This window comes from Cheilinus undulatus, linkage group 7 (assembly GCF_018320785.1).
Source record: "Cheilinus undulatus linkage group 7, ASM1832078v1, whole genome shotgun sequence".
Taxonomy (NCBI): domain Eukaryota; kingdom Metazoa; phylum Chordata; class Actinopteri; order Labriformes; family Labridae; genus Cheilinus; species Cheilinus undulatus.
Window position 1 is genome coordinate 18985394 of NC_054871.1, and position 20848 is coordinate 19006241.

Here is a 20848-nt window from a genome sequence, read left to right on the forward strand (position 1 = left end):
TGGTAAACATGTAACTTATATGCAGCCATCACTAACATTTTCAGTTTATTCCATGCCTTTCTTGTGAGGACATGCCCAAATGTCTGGAGTGAAAATGGGCCTATTATCAGTTTATATTGGTGTGAATAAGAGTGTAGGAGGTTATGGAATATAACACCTCAGACCTCCTGCCACGCACATGCACAATGACAGAAGGTCAGCTTTTATCACAGAGACAGAGCAGGGCTGCTGCAGCGTTGTTACACGGTTAAAAATGAGTCAAAGATTATAGATTAAAGCACTCACAGGGTCTTTTATGACACAATGTCAGAGCCTGTACCCCTGCCCCTCATAATGTTTGAGCTATTGATCAAACAGATAGGATGTAGACCTTGAAAATGTGCAGCTAAGTATATGTATGTGTTTGAGCAATTTCTTAATTGATTCTTCTAAGAATGAAGGCTTTCAGCACACTCTACCTTTTCAAAAGCATGCCAAGGCGACAGCATACATACTCTGCTTTTGTTCACACAGATGCCTTTCATCGGGTTGCGGTATGAAAAGATGTCACTTAGCACTTTTGTTTGTTGACAACGCAGACTTTTCAGCATAGATCTATTTATGAGCTTCCGTGCAGGGACACAAGGCTACTGGAAAAAGAGATTCATAGAAGGATGAAAAAAAAAAGCCAAGAAAGAGAGAGACCAGTGCTTACATTTTTTCTTTAGAGAGGAAGAAAAGAGAGATTATAAATAAGATTCACACACAACAGTGGAGAAGCTGTGATGATTCTTCCTTGGCTTATGAATACTCATTTTCCTTTTTTTGTTACGAATGCCTCCACAGGCAGAAGGGGGAAGCTTGGGGGAATAATCACATGAGAAATCAAGTAACATGCCAAAATAAAATCGATAATACAAAGCACAACAGCCAAAGAAAACGTCAGGAAGAAAAGAGCTGGCCTCAGCCTTTACGCAATCTCTGTTTACATTCCTGCTCCAGCCCCGCTCTCCTCCTCCATATTGAGCGCCTGCCAATTTCCAGAATCCCCGTGGCTGTACAGCTTCTGACATCAGCTCCATGCTGCACGCGGGCCGTTTGACTCCGCAGTGCTTCACAGTCAAAATGAGCATGTAGTACACACTCGACTTGGCAGTGGTTCAAAGCTCTGTGCCAAGTCAACTGACAGACTTATTTTTTCTCCCCCCTGTTCCCTCGGTCACACCTACTCTCTCCCCTCCCGGGTTCTTCCTCCTCCTCTCAACAGGAAGACACGCAGAGGTCTTCCCATGCTGCCCCGGCCTTTTGTTTTCACGTCATGCACAGGACCCATTAACCCCTTGTTTTCTTTTTGTTACACACAGATCACTGCTCACAGAGGATTCTCCAGGGCTACCTCCAAGATCTGGATGAAAACTCCCAAGCACTGATAAATTTAACCCCTGATTTAACCCCCAACGCCACAATGCGCTTTACATAAGCGCAAATAGTTTGTTGCTCTGGAGTTGATCTAATTTATGTAATAGGGCTAAGTCCTGGTTGGATAAAGATCCCAAAGTGGTGTAGAAATGTTGCTTTGTAAACAGCAGGGTTGGATAAAAACATAGCTAAGACATTCTTAAACATAATCTCACAAGTCCAGTTTGATACCACATTTTATTTCAATTATTGAGAGTACTGAAACATACCACAGCTGTAAAAACAGCAGATCTTGAGTGGTATTTTACCCAAACTGTTTAGACCAGAGGAGAGACCACTGTATAAATTGCACAAATACATCAGCAATGCTTCCATAATGTGCAATTTACACAGTTTGAAGGAGTTTTCTTGTGAATTTTGTTTATGAAAAACAAGAAATTACCCAGTATTTGGAGCCTGGATCTTTTTTCTTTGTCATGGTATCCAAACAGGTATGGATGCCGTCAGAAATCTTAAATTTTGATATTGTGACAACTGGTAGCATTATTTTGACTGCAAATAAACAACAGTGTGAGGAGAGTAAAAAAAGAAAAAGGCACAGGAACAATAAATAAAGTTTGTTGTAAGTGTAATATTCAAAGCAGCTCTCCACAGATTTCAGCTTTGCCTTTCTACTATTTGTTTTACCTAAACAAATCCCCATCTTTAAAGTGCACAATGCCATTTAAAATGCAAAAAGATCACGGCGCAGCCACTTCATACAATCTTTAGGTAGATCAAAAGGCCTGAATGAGACCGCTGAGGAATATAAACCCAACAAGCACTTATCAGACAGCTGTATCAGCAAAAACCTGACTGGCAATCCCAATAAGTGTCGCTCCCAATTGGCTCTCATTCGAGCTACACTTCCTGTAGCCAGTAACAGACCCCTCCCCCAACTCCCAAAGAGTGTGTTTGTGTGTGTGTGAGCAATTTAATGTTTAATGCCAGCTCCCCTCCATTCGCCCTGATCATAGTGAGTGCCATGAATTTTTAAAGACATCCCTACTTTACTGTCCATCTGGGCTCCATCTGCCCAGCTGCTGGTGTTTAAAGCAGACAGAGACACAGGAGAGGAGACTTCAAAGGCTCGACATGGCCTCTGGACCGTTTCTGTCCTGAGGAGGATATTGTTTATAAAAAGGGCCAGCAGAGTGAGCACTTATATGAATGTATAGCAGAGCATTGAAGAGGCTTCACATTAATGAAACCAGACTGTAATTGCACATCCACATGTTTAGTGGATAAAAAGCAGCTCTAAAGCCACAAAACAAGAGGGTTTCTGGGAAATGGCTTAACTTACAAACATGAATGCTGAAAGGGTGAGATAGGTTGGAAAGAGTGACAAATAAAAGAGGAACTACTAGTCACACTTTTTATTGGATAACTTTAGAAATCCTGCATATTTTAGAGCTCATTTCAGATGCAGCTTCTCAAGCTAACAAAGATGAAGCTAACAGTAACAATAACTCGGGGAAAAAACAAAGTGCACTTCTTTTGTCACAACTTCTAATGTCTTCATCTGTCATGTTTATAAAACTGAGTCTAGCAAACTGGCTAACTAGCTAGCATTAGCCTTAATGGAAGAAAAGCAAAGCTATCAAAATGACGCTGTCGGAGTTACTTAAGATGCTAATGAAGCCTATGTAACTAATTTGAAGCATAACCTAGCCACTTCTGAATCTCTTTTTGTGGATACAAAATCATATTTCCATGCTTTACGTGTGCTTTGATAAGCTACCAGTAACAATAACCTGGTGAAAAAATAAGTTTCTTTTTCTCTCAATTTTTCATCCTCTCATCTGTCACACTTATAAAATTGAGAATCAAGTAAGCTGGCTAACAAGCTAGCATTAGCCTAAAGGAAGGGAAAGATATTAAAATATATGTGACCAAGGTTGTAAAGGTTGCTGATGATTCTAATGTAGTTTATGTAGCTAATTCAAAACCTAAAGGTCTGCATTGTCTTATACAAACCGAAAACATCAACAGTGTAGACACTTCCGAATCACATTTTGTAGATTCAGAGTCAAAATTTTATGCTATATAAGCTATGTCTTTTTTTTTTTTGCTAATTTCCAAAGCAGCTAAAGCTAACAGTAACAATAAGTTGGGGGGGGGGGGGGGGGGCGTCACTTCCATTTGTCACACCTTCTCATTAATTTATCTGTCATGTCAATATAATCGCGAGACCAGTTAGCTAGCTCACAAGCTAGCATTGCTTTAAGGAAAGATGACTTAACATGCTAATGTAACTTTTGCAGCTAATTTGATGCCTAAAGGTCTGCTTGTCATGGGTAAAGATCTTATCATTTGGGATAACTCCTTGCTGAAGACTCACCTATTTGCACTGGCTTTTAATAAAAGTTGAGCTCTACATTTTGATATGTATTCTTTTAAATACTGCTATTTCATTTTGTTTTCATGAGTCATTTATTGTGCTTTCATTATTTCGTAAAGCTTTGGTCAATTAAGGTTGTTTTTTAAATTTGCTATATAAATAAACATTGACTTGAATTTTGTTACTTCTATTACTTCTTCTTAGGAAAGTCGATATTTATTGACATGGGAGCTACATTATATTTTCTTTTATTTCCAAAACAGCTTTGGCTAATTGAAGAAAACAAGGTATGCAGTGAAATGATGTTGAAAAAAGAGGGGAAAAAAGCTTCACAACTTCTTATTGAGAACATTGATATACTAGCCAACCAGCTGGCATGGTTGCATAGTAAGGCTAAGAAAGCGTAACAGTAAAAGCATAAGTATACATATATATTTGGGTATATATGCAGCAGTAGCTTATGAAGAATCTCTGAAGCTTTAAACTTTGCATTAAGTTAATGAGAACTGATTTTTCCACCAACTGTGCCAAGTGCTGAATTAGTTGTTGTATGAAGTCAAAGTTTATTGACATATACCTTTTGTATATATACCTCTTTTCCACACTTGCATAGAAAAACTACCTACATAGATTAAACCACAGTAAGATTTCACAGAATTCTAACAAACCACCATGGCTTCCTGTGAATACATTTCCCACGGCTGTCCCAGTGAGAAGTTTCTTACTGTATCTGCATAACTCTATATCACTGAAAGGGATAGAGTGTACTTCTTTTCCAGATCTCTTCAGCTTTTACATTATGTGTGATTGGAACAGATGCATGCAAGCTCAGTGGCCATGGGGGCCATCCTGTACCATCAACTTAAAAGGAGCATGTAGGTTTTCCGTAAATAAAAGTGCAGAGCTCAATGCAGTGAGTGATATTGATACAGACATTTAACGGGGGAGGCAGTATTGGGGGGGGGGGGGTCTTAAGGTTTAGAGGAGGGCTGAAATAACTCAGCTGAAAGGACACTCCAGCAAAGCAAATCAGGTTCAATTACAAAATTTTGCAAGGATGCTGGAATAATATGATATGTGCATCAATCCTTATCCTTCATTTAATGCCGACAGATATGATACCATTGGCAGCAAGCCGTAAATAGTTTGATTAACTCACTTAAAACTGCAGCGTAACTGGGCATTGGAAAAGACAGGGTGTCCGGGCTTGATTTAGTTTGACCTTTCAGCTGTGAGTGTGGAGAGAGAGAGGAAGGTGACCGACTGATCCAATAGGAATGCAGATTGGGCCTTGGCTGATATACTGACACAGCCTCCGGGCGAAGAAAAAAAAAAAAAAACACCTGAAAATATTCCAGGATCCATGTTTTTTCTCAACATGGATCCACTCCCTTACTACTTGACCTGTCATAAGTGTGATGTTCATACTTTTTGTTTTAACTTTCTGAGCACTTTCTAGTTGATATTTTCCCATGCGTGGCCTCTCAACTCCTCCTTTCCCTTTGTATTTTCTCTTTAAAGGAAGGAAGTTTCCCTGTTTTTGTTTTTCGTGCCCTAAGGGTTTTCTTTTTTCATGAAGAGGTACTGTGGACATGGTCAGGGTCCTTTGTTGTTGTGCAACCATAAATACATTATATGTGGTACTGGGACGTAAGAAAGAAAAAGACTGTTCTCAGTTGGGAAGACATCCAACTGCAGCAGACTGATAGAGGCATGCAAGGTTTCTGCTGAGGATCTGGGGTTCGTAGTGGCCACATTATCACCCACCCTCAGGCACATTCCAACAGCCTCCACCCACCTGCCCAAAATAAACTGTACAGCCTTAACCCCTTCCTCCCCGACCAGAGCTGTCTGAAAAAAAGGCACACACAATTTACTCCTAAACACGGGGAAGTGTGAGAGTGTGTCCTGTGAGTGTGCAAGGATATAGCTAGAGGCCTTATCCAGATACAAAAGGATGTTGGTTTTGAAATGCTTGATCCACTTTAATGTTAATCATGTGCACGCCCAACCCTAATAGTAGTGTTAAAAGACTTATATAATGACCTAATTTCTCAGAATTTCTTCAGCTTGTTGCATGATTCAGTTTTGTTATCTACTATGAAAAAAAGAATTTCACATTTCCATGCATGTGCTTACACTGCAGCAGCACCAAATGAATGCACCAGATAAAAATACATCACAACATCCTAAGAATAAGAGGCACTTAAGTTTTTTGTTGTTATAAGTCTTTTTATAGATAAGAGCTAGCTTATATCTTTGGATAAATAATGTTATACTATGGCTTAAAAAAGTCTACACACCCCTGTTAAAATGCAGCATCTTCCTCAGTCTCATACAGGAGGACTTATCATAAACTGCTCAAGTTTGACAGAACTGTTAGAAAAGCTGAGAACTGCACTGGTTTTTCACCATGTCCTTGAAATCACTGTCAAAAACAGACACACATAAAAGTCATGTTAAAATAAGACAAATGTTCACGTTTTAGTCAGCTTTTATTAAAATGTGTGAACATTAAAGTGAGGTAATAACAAAGAAATGACAGTTCTTCAATTTCTGTTTTTTACTCGATTCATCTACAACTACTGTTTTTCTTCTCGGCTGATGACAGCACAAAAGGTACAGAAACGGACAATCAATCTTGACTTCTAGGATGTTTTTTGGGGGTTCTTTGATTTTACATTTAGCTTTTGAGATGTTTCAAGTGCCTGTACAAACCCATATTGTTACACGATAGGGTTGTCATGATTCTAAAAATGTATACTCTGAGGTAACTTTCTAAAAAATAAAAGTCTTTAGCAACTAAAGTTGAGCAATTTCTTGTTTTCAATCAACAAAAACTGCAAGAAAACTGCTGCACACTGTCAGAATTGCACAAACACATCAGCCAAGTTTTGGTGCTGAAAAACTGCCAACACTTTTGTCTAGTTTAGACGGTGAGCAGGAGTTTGCCTGCAAGGATTCACTTCTTTCTCATAAACCTCTTATCAAAAAAACCTATTTTAGTGCACAATAAGTGATGTCTTGCTTAGGTAAGGGCTTGTTTGAATAAGATGCGCACGATTACATATATTATGACAGAATTTAAGCTTTTAAAATCCTTAACCTGTCTCATCAAGAGTGCAAAAAGAGTGGACATTTGCTCTGGAAAGGCATGAAATACTGAGGTCTGTGCCTTTTCACATTGCCAGAAGAAACCATAAATGGTACTTTCAGATTAAAAAAAAGAAAAATGGCACCCACTAAATACAAATTAAGGCTGAAATCACTGAGTTTGATTTGTGTGGGGTTAGAATTATCTGGGGAGGGACCGTCTTCATCATAACAGGTCTGTCATTTTTGCTTTTACACACTGCAGACGCAGCACTTTGGCCGAGGATTCACAGGGACAAAGCTACAATTATTACTAATCACCGTAATCATCAGAGCCCAAAATTTGCCCTGTGTGAATAATGTGCAGGGCTTGAATCCTGGATTCACAACATCATAACCTCTCAGCAGTCAGAGGCTTGGAAGTCACGACTCTCTGCAAACAGATGTGACAGCTGCTACTTTTATCATATTAAAACACAGAAGGCTTTAAATGACGGTTTATATTTTGTGTGCTGTCTCTGCGTGAGCTGTGCTGTATAGGCGTTGCATACGTTTAATCAACAATGGATTGGGTAACACTATCTTAACAGCCAAGATACTGGCTCTCTCGATTATATAACCGTCAGTGACTGACTGACATGCCATGATAAAAATGCACTGTATGTCCCCTCTGACACATGAAAACCACCAACTGTTCACACAAAAGGTTTTTACAGAGGGAGGGGCCGACTATTTAGAGAAGCAGAGTACAGCTTTTAAGGGCAGTTTTATTCCCTACGCTCTTTAATTATAAGAAATAGGCCTTAAATTACACAACCGGTGGCTGGGTTTGAAAATGAAGCACATGAGAACAGCGTGAGCACCACTGATGTTAACTTACTTAAAACATACTAGGGATTCAATTAAAAAAAAAAAAAAAAATACACACATTTTCAAAAAGGTACTGTATCTAACTTTTAAAAAGAAGACCCCCTCTGAAGACCTAGTTTCCTCAAATATAGCATTTTAATAACAACCCATGATTTTTTAATGTGCACTACAGTATATCAGCAAAAACTGCAAAGTATCTCTCTTAGTTTCTGTCATAAGTAGCCACCAGTGAGTGGATTTTAGTGCTCATGAGTCTCTCACCAGCAGCCCTCCATCTAAACTTAGCTGTTGACAGACTTAAATCTCTTCACGTAAACAGCCCGTCTTATTCCACAGGGGCCTCCCTCATAATATCCAGCCCACTAGCATGTTTACAGTAAACGCCCGCATGGTAAAGCTGTTAAAATGCTGCCTGATCCACCCCCTCTCTCTGCCCTCGACTTCTCTTCCTCAGCTTGCAGTGCTATTCATGACAGGAAATGACTTTTTTTTTCTCTTTGCCATATAAGTTAGAAAACGTCAAACTGACCTGCTGCATAAGAAAAAAAAGATCATGTAGAGCAGATGTAGCCTGCAAGAATGGCAGAAAGGCAAACTCAAAGCTGATTGATTTTAGGGTCTGCACAATACCAAAAATTTAAACCTTGATATGATACTAGCAAAAATTTAAGAATACCGATACCTGTTCAGGGTGCACAGTGTCTAAACTGTACAAATACTTAGTGCAGCTCGGTCCAACTCAAAGCAAAGGAGGATTACATGTACAAAGTAATTCACAGACATCTTACTTGTCTGAACTGCTCCTCATAGGTCCATTCTCCGTGGTCCTGTGCACCCAGGTGGCTGTGCGTGGCATGTGGAGGAAGAATAGCAACTCGAGGCTCCTGGTCAACGCTGGGGCGGGCTTTCAGTAGCTGAGAGTGCGGGTGGAGCTGACGGTGGGGGAGCAGAAGGATACCCTTCCCAGGCGCCACTGCATCATGGCCCGTCGGCAGACCTTCCTCCGCCAAGTCGTCGTCAAAGTCTTCCTCCATCTCGCCTTCAAAGTCTTCCTCATCCCATTTCTGCTTACTGAGAGAAAAAAAACAAAAGTTTTAAATTTTCAACTAAGAAAGGTGAAACCTGAGGGCTACCTGGAATAGAAAATCCAGTACTTACATCTGCTCCTCCTCATCCGACCCCATCATGTCCTTGTAATGCTCCTCCCCTTCATCATTATCATCATCGTCGTCCTCGCCACCGCTGCTGCGATCTGACATGGGACTGTCTGACACTCTCTGCAGCCCTGCTGCTGCTGCACGCATGGCCGCCAATGCCGCCATCTGGGCCTGTTCGGCCTCGGGGGCCGGGCTCCCCATTGGTTCGTCCCCTCCTAGTCCCCCACCTGAGCGGATCTGAGTGTGCTGTGAGGCCGCTTGCTGCTGAAGCTGCTGCTCCATCAGCAGCTTGGCCCTCTGCTGCCTGTGCAGGTTCTCCATGACGGCCTGCAACTTCATCTCAAGGGAGAGCGGCTCGGCGTTAAAAGCTGCCTCCCCCGCAAGAGGACCAACCAATCAGGGGCCAGGTGCGGGGAATGACGGTTAGTCCTTCTGTCCAGAGAGAGAGATCGCCAACTGTGCCTTTGGTGAAGTAGCTACAGCTGACTGGATGTTTGGAGGTTATGGTTGTGTGGATATGTGGGTCCTTAAGGAGGATTGGAAGGAGGAGGAGGAGAAGGAAGAGGAGGGGGTTCGCTTAGAACTCTGAGACATGCAGTCAGTGGTCAGTAGCAGCTCTGGTGGAGACAGAGGCCTCTCTCTCTTGTCTTGATTGGTTTTCCTGCAGTCAGGGGGAAGGCCGGCAGCACAGCTGGGTCGCACAGCGTTCAGAGAGGCACAAGTTTCGGAAGCCAAAGTGGGAGGATGAGAGTGCGTTGAGAGGCTACAAAGACCTAAAGGAGAAAAAAAAAAAAACAGTGTCAGACTGGTACTTCCCCTTATCTGCTAACACCACAACCTGCAGGTGAAGAGTAAAACTTTCACCAAAGATCCTCTTTAGTTAAATACGTCTACAAATTCTTTCCTTTCCTTTCAATGGCTCTTCACTGAAGTGGACATCGCTGACGACCTCAGATTTGTTGTGCAGACAATCCAACAATACAAGTCTTGCAGTTCTGTCAAAGAACTTGATCAATCAGCATTACTGTTTATCAGCAGTGGCAATAAAGTGCCTGACTGACGTTATCCAAAACTTTTAGAAGTTTTAAAAGAGCAGAAAACTACACTGACGACTAAAGCAGCTCTGTCAAATACAGCTGCAAGTTTAGAAAATCCATCAGGGTAAAAATGTCAAATCCTACCGACAAAAAAGCAAACTGAAACCTGCCAGATATTAATTTGCAGCACGTGAGTCAATGTCTATTGTGCAACATGAGCGGCATTACTCACACAATCAGACCTGACATGCAGCTCACACAGGACGCCACAACCTCAACAACAAGAGGAAGTGAAATCACAGGAAGAGCAGTCACTGTCTTCACCTGGTTGGCTCACAGCCAACATAAATTACAGCCTGAATAACAGTGTCAGACGGCTTTGTCTCGAGGCAGACATGATTAATATCTAGAGGTGTGACTTTGCTCAGGTATGACTGATGTGTTTTCCCCTCAGTCTAATTTATTTTACTAATAAGAAACTAGTTTTATTTTCAGTGTCTGTGGGTGACATTGCTCTGCAAACTAACCTGTTCCCAAAAGTGCTCAGATATGCAAAGCAGAAATGCACAATATGAAAAAAAAATCAGATTTCGATTAGTTAGAAAGATGCTATGACTCATGATGAGTCGGACTGCTAACTTCTGCAAATAATCTTTATTATAACGGTCATGATGCTGTTACTTCTGCTGAGATTGCCACCACAATGCATTATTTTAAGCTGTTTTATGATAGATACAACTCTAAAAATATCCATGTGATGTGGATATTAGCATCAACACTGGTTACTTTGGTGCCTCTTTCCTCGTTTGATCTGTTTCAACCCAGTACTGCTGTCACACAGACCCCAGACCACGCTACAGGTAGAGTAACAACTGAACCAGCCCACTTTTTCCTCGGAACAAGCTGAAAATGTCTGTGGAGGCTGCGATCAGTCAGTTTGAGATAAGAGGAGAACACAGAGTCAAACAACATGTGGGGAAATGAATTGTCAGTGCAGGTGTAAGAGTCAGTGAGAGACCAGTCAAGACAGGAGGCAGGGGTATGAGTATGACTCTACTCATTCAGGTACACTGACTAATACATGAGAGAGCTGAGGAAGAGCCAGCTGCCCTGGTATTCTCTGATACTTAACATATCCATTGGACTTTAACAAAGATAAAGTTTGAATTGTAAAGATAGAAATTTGTTTTTGTCAGTGTTATAAGCAAACCTAGCACACTGCACTTACATTCTGTTTCTAGGTCACTGGAAAACGACAGCTATATACGATTACAGTACAGGACTGTGACAAGAGATTCCAAAATAGTTACATTTCTGCCTCTGATCTTCCAAGCAAATGCTATTTAAACATTTCAGAGATGCATTTGAGACCATTTTGCCTCTTGTTTCATCAGGCAATCATATAACAAGGCGGTAAGACATTCAGAAGCTCTAGGTGAAAAACAATATGATGCTCTTCTTCACTTTCTCTATGTTCTAATTACTACTCCTGATGCACACCTTTACCTATAGGGCCAGTGTGGTTCCGGATGTAAAAATCCCATTCATTCTCCCTACAGCAGATTTATTATTAGTCATATTTGCAGGAGGGAGGCAAAGTTGATATCAACCTCTAGTCAAGGAAAATAATTAATTCCCAATGTCAGTCAAAAAACACTACAATACCACAATCCTTGAGACGTCTCTGAATGGTGGGGACTCCGGTTACCATGGAAATGTTAACCAAGCCTGTAAGTGAAGGCTGTCGACTGTTAATGATTATGATACATGCTGCCACAGAATGAAGAAATAAATAGGCAAACTATGATATACTACAGCATTATTCACAAGTAAACACCACAATAAAGATCATGGTTGATAAAGGGTACTGATATGGTTTAAAGGTTGAAATACTATCCTAAACAATGGACAGAATAAAGATCAGTGAATTGGATACGTAGTTCCTTCCTCCTTGTAAAGAAATACATACACAGTCTTTTGCCTTGGCCATTTTCTCCGTTTTCGTACGCCATTTGCACCAGATCAAAAGTTGTATAATCAGTACTCAGGTAGCTGGTTAGCTCAGTTCATGCACTACAAGTGTTGTAACACGGATTTTGTGAAACAGCTAGGCAAATTTCACATTTCAGTACCAGCACCACTGAAAAGTGAGCAGGCACTGTTGAGCTCTATGGCTTAGGGCTGCTTGGTGCATGAGGCATCATGCCACTGCCTCCCTGTAGTAAAACCACCCATGATTGCGTAAGTAATGCAATGAAAACTACCTGCCCCATATTACACTTGCCTGCTTATAAAATGGCTAGAGGAAGCTTAAAGGTTACATTTAGTACCCTTTTAAGACAAGTTTAGGAGGTCCCTAAAACATGCCTGTGAAGTTTGTTTTTGAAAAAACACTGCAGTATTGGATTTCTGCATGTCTAAAAAACCCTCTATTTCAGCCCTGCTCAGAACAAGCTGTTTCTGTGTCTGTAGCTTTAAACGTTAATGAGTTGTCTGACTTCACCCATACCGGGAAATGGATGTGGCTTTAATGGTTGTGGCTCTCCTGATCCTCCTCTCATCTGCAGCTCAGGGGAGGAAGGCGGAACTTTCTTCCAAGCAGGGAGGGCCTACCGAACCTGGGGGCGGTGCTAACTCCCCACATGACATCATGAGGGGAAATCTGGGAACGCTCTGTTTCAACACACTTGTTCTGAAGGGGGTGGGGGGGTTGGGGGGGCTTTTCTGATCCTTAGGGGGATCAGAAAAATCTGGTGAAGAGGTCAGGGGCACATATGTTTTGTTAGAAAAGCCAGAAAAGGTGTGTTTTGCATACAGTGTGATGTCTGAGTGGGGCGAACTAGACTACATGTCTGACTGCAAAAGACCAGAAGTGAAAGAAGTATAAGACTATCACATTTAAGTAAAAATAAGGTTACCTTGGTAAAACTTACTTAAATAGAAGTAAAAGTACTGGTCTATAAATCTACTCAAGTAAAAGTAAAAACCAAGTCATTTTAAGTTTACTCAACTTACAGAGTACTGAGTCTGTACTTTCCTTAATGTGCAATAACAACAAGAGAATACAAGAGAATATGACTCTCCAACCAGGCTGGCTATTATAAGGTGTGACTAAACCTAAACTAAAATGCAAAAGCTATTTTGGGTTAAAATGTGTTACATTTTGCATGTTTCTACGGTAACATAGAAGGAACAAATTAACAGATACACATTATTTTTTTAATTCCACTGGTTGCCACAATTTCCACTACAAAAATGAGCATTGCAATCTACAGTTGGCTGTTAGATGTTGTTGATATTCAATTTTACACACTGCACCTGTAAGTATAAGTAAAATCACTGATTTTTAAAAATTGCTCAAAAGCTACTCAATTACATTAAAATAAGTAAATGTTACTTTTCACCCCTGCAAAAGACCTAAAAAAAAGCTTCACAGGAGTCATGGAACATCAAACTGCCCCTATAACCGTCAGCAAAAATGACTTACAACAACCACTTAAAGCACAATGAGGACAATATAAAGATAACTCTAAATACACACATGCAATGTCTCCCCTAAAGCAAAGCAGAAGTCATCCTATCCCTGAAGAGTCGATCTTTCTTCTTCTTGTAATAAAAAATGGAACTGTCCCCATTTCAAGGACATTGTAGCAAAAAATCATAAGTGAGTTAAGTCCTTCATTCATTTACTGCTGAAGGTCTTTTTCATGACCTTTATTAAATTGTTACAATAAGAGTGAAGAGAACACAAACATCCTGGTAATCCATTTACATCTGGATACAACAATTCTGTGAAGACTTTAATTTCCTAGTCTATGATTTTACAATAAAAGAGCCACATTGAACATGATAACAAGCTTGGATTCACATGCCTGCCTTATGTAAAAGCTGAGCTAATCTTTACACAAAATATGTAACAACCTAATGTGTGAAGGACTATGCTTCACAAGTGAGACATTAGATTTGTGTCTGCAACTTATTTATAGAGGAATACACCCATTCAAGACATTCACAGCACAGACTGTAAGGTAGAAATTCACAGCTGGGGTTTTCATTTCTGATCCCATGCCTCTTGTACCTTATCATTCGCATGAAAAAGGTAAGAGCTACCTACGTCTTATAGTGACTTTCAATAACTGAAGTTTACACTTCTGTGGTCAGGGAGAGTAATGGAGGCCTTGCTGAGCCACAAAATAAGCTTGAAGAAAAACAAGTAGACAAAAAAACAGCCCTCAGTCTCAATAAAACAGCCATCCTGCTTCAGTCAGCAAACAGTCGGTCAGATGTCTCAACCACAGAGGGAAATTCAAAAGCACAACATTCTGCAGATACAGCAAAGAGTCTTAAAGGTGTTAAATAAAACCCAACACTTTGAAAAAATGCTGTATGAACTAAAACCATTCAAGCAACCGTTAAAAATGTGCCGTGACATGCACAGAAACAAACCCTATAATGTTATGTCTGTATAAACGAGAAATGTTACACAAGGAAATAAGAGCTGTGAAACTTGTGTTTCTTCAGAGGGTGAAGGAAGTGACAACTGACGGAGCAGATGCAGCGCGGCAGCCGACAGATATTCAATATTGATTCATGACATTCTTTACAGGCGATGGAGGCACAACTGAATGGCTGCAGTTGTCAGATGGTGAATAGAAGCAGTATAAGCAGGATTAAAACATCTTACCTAACTGGATCTGGTCTGACCGAGAGACAGTTTGGCTCTGTCCTACTTAGTGTAAGGAAAAAAAAAAAGAAAGACACATAAGGTATCATGGGTCCTACCTTTAGGAGAGTCCATTAATTTTGCATTAAGCGACACAGGCAAATTCACTCCAGTACAGCCCATACATGTTCTGTGCATGTGTGTTTACATTACACATTACTCAACATGTCAGGCAGCAAAACCTGTGTGCAAATAAGCACAATATGTCCCTCTCTCTACCCCCTCCCTCTATTAGTGTGTCATACATTTCATTTCAAAGACAGAAGTGATTACATCAAAACTCCTCTGTGGACTCTTCCTGTACACACAAAAGCAGAAGTGATGGCTTTGTTTCATGCCACTATTCATCTCAGGCAACATGATTTCAGACATGCTACATGGTGCAAATTACATTGCACCATGTAGCATGCTCCCACCGCTTCCCCAAATGAGGGGGAAGGTTGAATGCTTATAAAACTGTGTGAAAGGGGCTATTATAGACAGAATAGCACAGAACTAGATGTAGACTTAAGACAGAGACGATCCTGATGCTTTATGTAATTTGATAAAGTCAAGAAAACAGTCTGCTTACAAGAAAAATGCTTGCCCCCCATGAAAACATTCTAACGCAGCAAGCATAGCTTACATAGACGGTTAGCTGTGTAAGCTATGTAGCTTAGCTCCCAAAACAGCTATGTAAGCTATGTAGCTGCATAGAGAATGCAGCTACATAAGCTGTAGCCACATTTGCAAAAGCTCACGCTGCCAAAGCAAACTAAGATACACTGGCTTATGTGGTCACATTAAGTATGTAGCTAGCCTAGCTATGTTAGCTTAACTAAAGCTAACAAAGCTAAAGCGAGCCACTGTTCATGTAAGAGGGAGATGTACGGTGTGCAGCCAGACTGTCTTTGGGCAATTTCTGGTAATGAAAAACAAGAAAATACTCAGCCTAGGACATGTTTTCTTGTGGCTGTAAAGTAATGTTATTAAGTCTTTGGTGTATTTTACGAGTAACATGAAGTCACAGACAGATACCAGTTCACACTAATCTCTGTCAGAACAATATGTTAGGAGGCTGCTTTCACAACTACCTGAGCCTTTCTGCTTGTTTTTGTTGTGCAAATTGTCTGGAAGCTGGCTTTAGTATCTCCTCCTCACACATTATGAATAACCAGACCTTGGCTTGAGTGATAAGGAAATTAATGTCTAACTCACTGATCAACAGAAACCAAGCAGCCTTGGTGGTGAAGGGATGAATCCTTTTAAAAACCCCATCTGGCTTTTCAATGTGCTGTCACTAAAGTGGGGAATCACCACTGTACAGTGGGTAAAATCTTGACATTTAACTCTCTCAGGACAATGATGAGCATTTTTGAAACCCCTGCTTTGCTCATTGACTGTATTCCACATGAGGGAGCTGCCAATAGAAGAGAAATGCATTTTTAGCCTGTAGGTTGTCCTTTTCCTGCCTGTTAAAATTCAAGACGGGCTGCCCTTGAAATCTTCTTCACTTTCCTTTTCACACATGCACCTCACACTGGAGCCTATCCCTGGTGGTTCCAGGGGGCAGGGCATGACATGAGGGAAGACGGACCAAGCAAATGGCAAACCACAGCATCTGACACTGTAATGGCAGTTTTTGCTTTTATATCAGCGTGTCATGTGATTTAGCCTATCTATAAAATCATAAAGTAGGTGGCAAAGAGTAAAGGACTCGCTATGTTCATGAAGAGGGCTTCTGTTGCTAGCAGGTGACATGAAATAATCATCTTTTTCTTGCCTCCTTTCTGGCTGAGGGTGCTCCTGAATATTACCTGCTTTGATCTCAATCTGGATGTTTTTTGCAAGGGGACTGTTGAGAAATAAAATATAGCAGAGTCTGGGATGACAAATGAAGCTGTTTGCCTTCACATACAGTTGAAACCATAAGTTTACATACACTATATAAAAAGGCACATAAACTTTTTTTTCTCACCGTCTAACATTAAATCAGATTAAACGTTTCCTGTTTTTGGTCAATTAGGATTATCAAAATTATTTCCATTTGCTAAATGCCAGAATAATGAGAGAGATCATTTTTTAGACATTTTTTTATTATTTTCTTGAGAGTCAGAAGTTTACATACATTGCATTAGTATTTGGTAGCATTGCCTTTAAAGTGTATGACTTGGGTCAAACGTTTCGGATATGCTTCCACAAGCTTCCCCCAATAGTTTGCAGGAATTTTGGCCCATTCCTCCTGGCAGAACTGGTGTAACTCTCCAAGTTTGTAGGCCAGCTTGCTCGCACATGCCTTTTCAGCTCTGCCCATAAATTTTCAACAGGATTGAGATCAGGGCTTTGTGATGGCCTCTCCAAAACATTGACTTTGTTATCCTTAAGCCACTTTGTAACCAGTTTGGCAGTATGCTTAGGGTCATTGTCCATTTGGAAACCCCATTTGCACCCAAGCTTTAACTTCCTGGCTGATGTCTTGAGATGTTGCTTCAGTATTTCCACATAATGTTCTTTCCTCATGATGCCATCTATTTTGCGAAGTGCACCAGTCCCTCCTGCAGCAAAACAACCCCACAACATGATGCTGCCACCCCCATGTTTCACAGTTGGGATGGTGTTCTCAGGCTTGCAAGCTTCCCCCTTTTTTCTCCAAATGTAACGATGATCATTATGGCCAAAAAGTTCAATTTTAGTTTCATCAGACCACAGAACATGTCTCCAAAAATTAAGGTCTTTGTCCCTGTGTGCATTTGCAAACTGTAATCTGGCTTTTTTATGTTTCTTTTGGAGTAATGGCTTCTTCCTGGGAGAGTGGCCTTTCAGCCCATGTTGGTACAGGACTCGTTTGACTGTTGATAATGACACACTCTTACCAGCTTCAGCCAGCATCTTCACAAGGTCTTTTGCTTTTGTTCTTGGGTTGAGATGCACTTTTCAGACCAAAGCACATTCATCTCTGGGACACAGAACCCATCTCCTTCTTGAGCGGTATGATGGCTGGACATTCCCACGGTGTTTATACTTGCGTATAATTGTTTGAACAGATGAACATGGCACCTTCAGGCATCTGGAAATTGCACCCAAGGATGAACCAGACTTGTGCAAGTCCACAATTCTCTTCCTGATATCTTGGCTGATTTCTTTTGATTTTCCCATGATGTTACACAAAGAAGCAGTGTGTTTCAGGTGTGCCTTAAAATACATCCACAGGTGTGGCATTTAGCAAATAGAAATTATTTTGATAATCCTAATTGACCAAAAACAGGAAAAGTTTAATCTGATTTAATGTCAGACAGTGAGAAAAAAAAAAGTTCATGTGCCTTTTTATATAGTGTATGTAAACTTCTGGTTTCAACTGTATGTAGTTTGGGCTGTCAAGATTAATCGCTCTAATCATGAATGATCATCATCCACAGTAAGGGCACTAATTTTCTATTTTTTTAAGATGATTTTTGGGGGCTTTGGGGGCAGACAGACAGGAAATATGTGGAGAGAGAGTTAGAGAAGACAAGCACCAAACATGCACCGAGAGTGGGAATTGATCCTGCAACCAGTGTGCTGAGGACAACAGCCAGGCCTGCCCAGAGACTTGACTGGGCCCCTGAAAAACAAGTGAAATGGCCTTTCCTGTTGTCCTTTATTGATGGTATATGTGTTGGGTCAGTAGCATTGGTGCTAGTATTCTGGCTAACAGTTGCTTCATTTAGCTGAAAAGTGTGTTATTGTGTACTGATTTAGAAAATATTTATTCGTGCCACCTTTCTTTTTATTTTTATTTTTTTAAAGATTTATTTTTGGGCTTTTTCGTGCCTTTATTAGAGAGAGAGGACATTGGATAGAGTCCGAAACGGGGAGGAGAGCAGGGAGAGACATGCAGGAGATACTGCCACGGGCCGGATTTGAACCCGGGTCGCCTGCGCACATGGTGCGTGCCTTGACCACTCGACTACCAGCGCACCCCATTTGTGCCACCTTTTAACTGGTTTTCGCTGCTGTTTAACTCATTTATGCCACTTTATTATTATAACTTATCTTTTGGCCCAATTTTTCCTCTCTTTAGCCCCTTCTCACTTATTTATCTGGCCACTTTTGCAAAAAATGTTGCGACTCTTAACACAGTTTTGACACGTTTTGTCCCTTATTTGCAATTTTCGCCCATTTATTGCCACTCTTTAAACTCTTTTCACTACTTTTCCTGCCTGTTGTTGCCACTTTAACCCACTTTTGTTTTTTTTCCCCCCTTTTAAACCATTTTTGACACATTTTGCCACTTTTCGCCCTTTCTTACCACTCTTTAACTCCTTTTCACTACTTTGCCTGGGCATTTTTTGCCACTTTTTTGTTTTTTAAAAATTTTTTGCTCTTTTGATCTGTTTCTGCCAGTCTTTTCACAACTTTATACGGCAGTTTTCAACATTTTTGCCTCCTCTTCCCAATTTTTCACAACAATTTTGTTATTTTTCCTTTCAAGTTTTCTCAGTTCCTTCTACTTTATTCTCTGGCACCTTTATGTCTGTGTGCATAATGGCTTAGCTATGAAGTCTAACATTACTTTGATAACGTTTCAGTCAGTGTGTCCTTTCACAATGATAACATTACTAAAATGTAATTCTATTTTTACATTTTGAAAAATATTATACTGTACAACAGCATAAATAAATAAAACTAATTTCTATAGCTTTGCTTAGTGTCGCTATTCCAGATAAATATAAATATATGGTTATCACAGATTAACTTTACAGCAGACTATGATTTTTTCTCATGAGCCCCCATATCACTGAAAAAACTCACTAACAGCTCAGTGGCAGTGGTTATCAAATATTCCTCTTTTGACTTCCCTATATTTCCTTTTCAATCAACAGCAAGTTCCTTTTGATGAGGTTAATTTCATGTTAGAATCACTGATCTACCCTTAAAGGTCTGTATTTAAGAGAAGTCAGTTACCCTCAATTTACAAAAATCTCAAATGACATAAAGAAGATTTAAATGAAAAAAGTGGAATTTTAAAATGCAATAAAAAGGATGCAATCAATTGTGATTAATAAAATTTCAGAGATTAATCATGATTAAACATTTCAATCTTTCAATCTCTTTCAGAATTTACAGGAAGAATCAGTTTAAAAACACCAATAGTGACATGATATTTCTGGTTTATTTTGCATAGTTGAGCATGGTTGGCTAAAATCAATTAAACATAAAAACAATCAGACCATTTGGAAAAAGCTTCACATACATATATGACGCATCACACAATCCCTCATAATGCAGAGCAGATTACAGAACCCTATAAGACCCTTATTTAACACCTTAATTGGCTAAAGAGACCCTGACCATGTGGGTTAATATGAGGCAGGGGGACTCATGTATGCACATGAAGTGGAGGAGGAGCTATCGGCACAGAAACTTGGAGAGTTGACTGGATGAAAGTATAACGATGAGAGGTAAAGGGTTAATCCTCTTTTTTTAAACCCACTTTTGAGAGGCAGAAGATTGCAAGGTCTAAGCAAACAGCGATAAGAAGCAGAGCTAAGGGTCTAATTCCAACGAGATAAAGAGACCCACACCACCTCATACACATATGTGCACACATATGTGCACATATGTGCACACATATGTGCACACATATGTGCACATATGTGTAGACAGAAGTCTAGCTGCCTGCATGGACAAGAGCTTTGTTGAATTGACTCTGGAAGGAGCAGTTAGTATTACAAACATTGTTAGATTCGATGTTTTGTGGTCCAATTTCAGTGCAACATTTAAACATGTTACTCATATCATCTTAACAACAAACTATTCAGTTAGAAGATGCTGAAAAGCCTCATAACAGCCCTATTTACATGTACTGAACTGCTGAAATTTCCAGGGTGAGTGTATGTGTGAACAGAAAAAAAATACATTTGCACCAGCTGTATCTGCACTTTTTCCTGCCAGTCATCTAAAAGACTTTTTGCGTGAGGTCGTAGTAAGCTGATGTGAGAACACAGCAGATAATGTTCAGTAAAATGCACTGCCACCAAGCAAGAGGGGGAGATAAGATATATGTCCTGCAACCAAAACCAACCAGAGATTGTAAAGGAATTTATCAATGCAATCTTCACGCATGTATGGAAACTGCCTCTGATGTTTTCTGTTCACCAGTGTGTTATTGCTCTCTCTTTTGTTGATACTAGGAATATATCAAACTACACTTAGCACTGATATAAAGGCA

The 20848-nt window shown here is 40.2% G+C and overlaps 1 protein-coding gene across 2 annotated transcripts in view; it reads right to left on the reverse strand.

The window, feature by feature from the left end:
• arid3a (AT rich interactive domain 3A (BRIGHT-like)) overlaps positions 1-20848 on the reverse strand; it is a 70505-nt gene that overhangs the window by 34964 nt on the left and 14693 nt on the right. For both annotated transcript variants that reach the window (XM_041791382.1, XM_041791380.1), the window contains exons 2-3: positions 8900-9671; positions 8530-8812 (exon numbers count right to left, since the gene is read on the reverse strand). In XM_041791382.1, the coding sequence (XP_041647316.1) occupies positions 8530-8812; positions 8900-9237 (621 nt within the window). In that variant the 5' untranslated portion in view covers positions 9238-9671. The remainder of the gene's footprint in view (positions 1-8529; positions 8813-8899; positions 9672-20848) is intronic.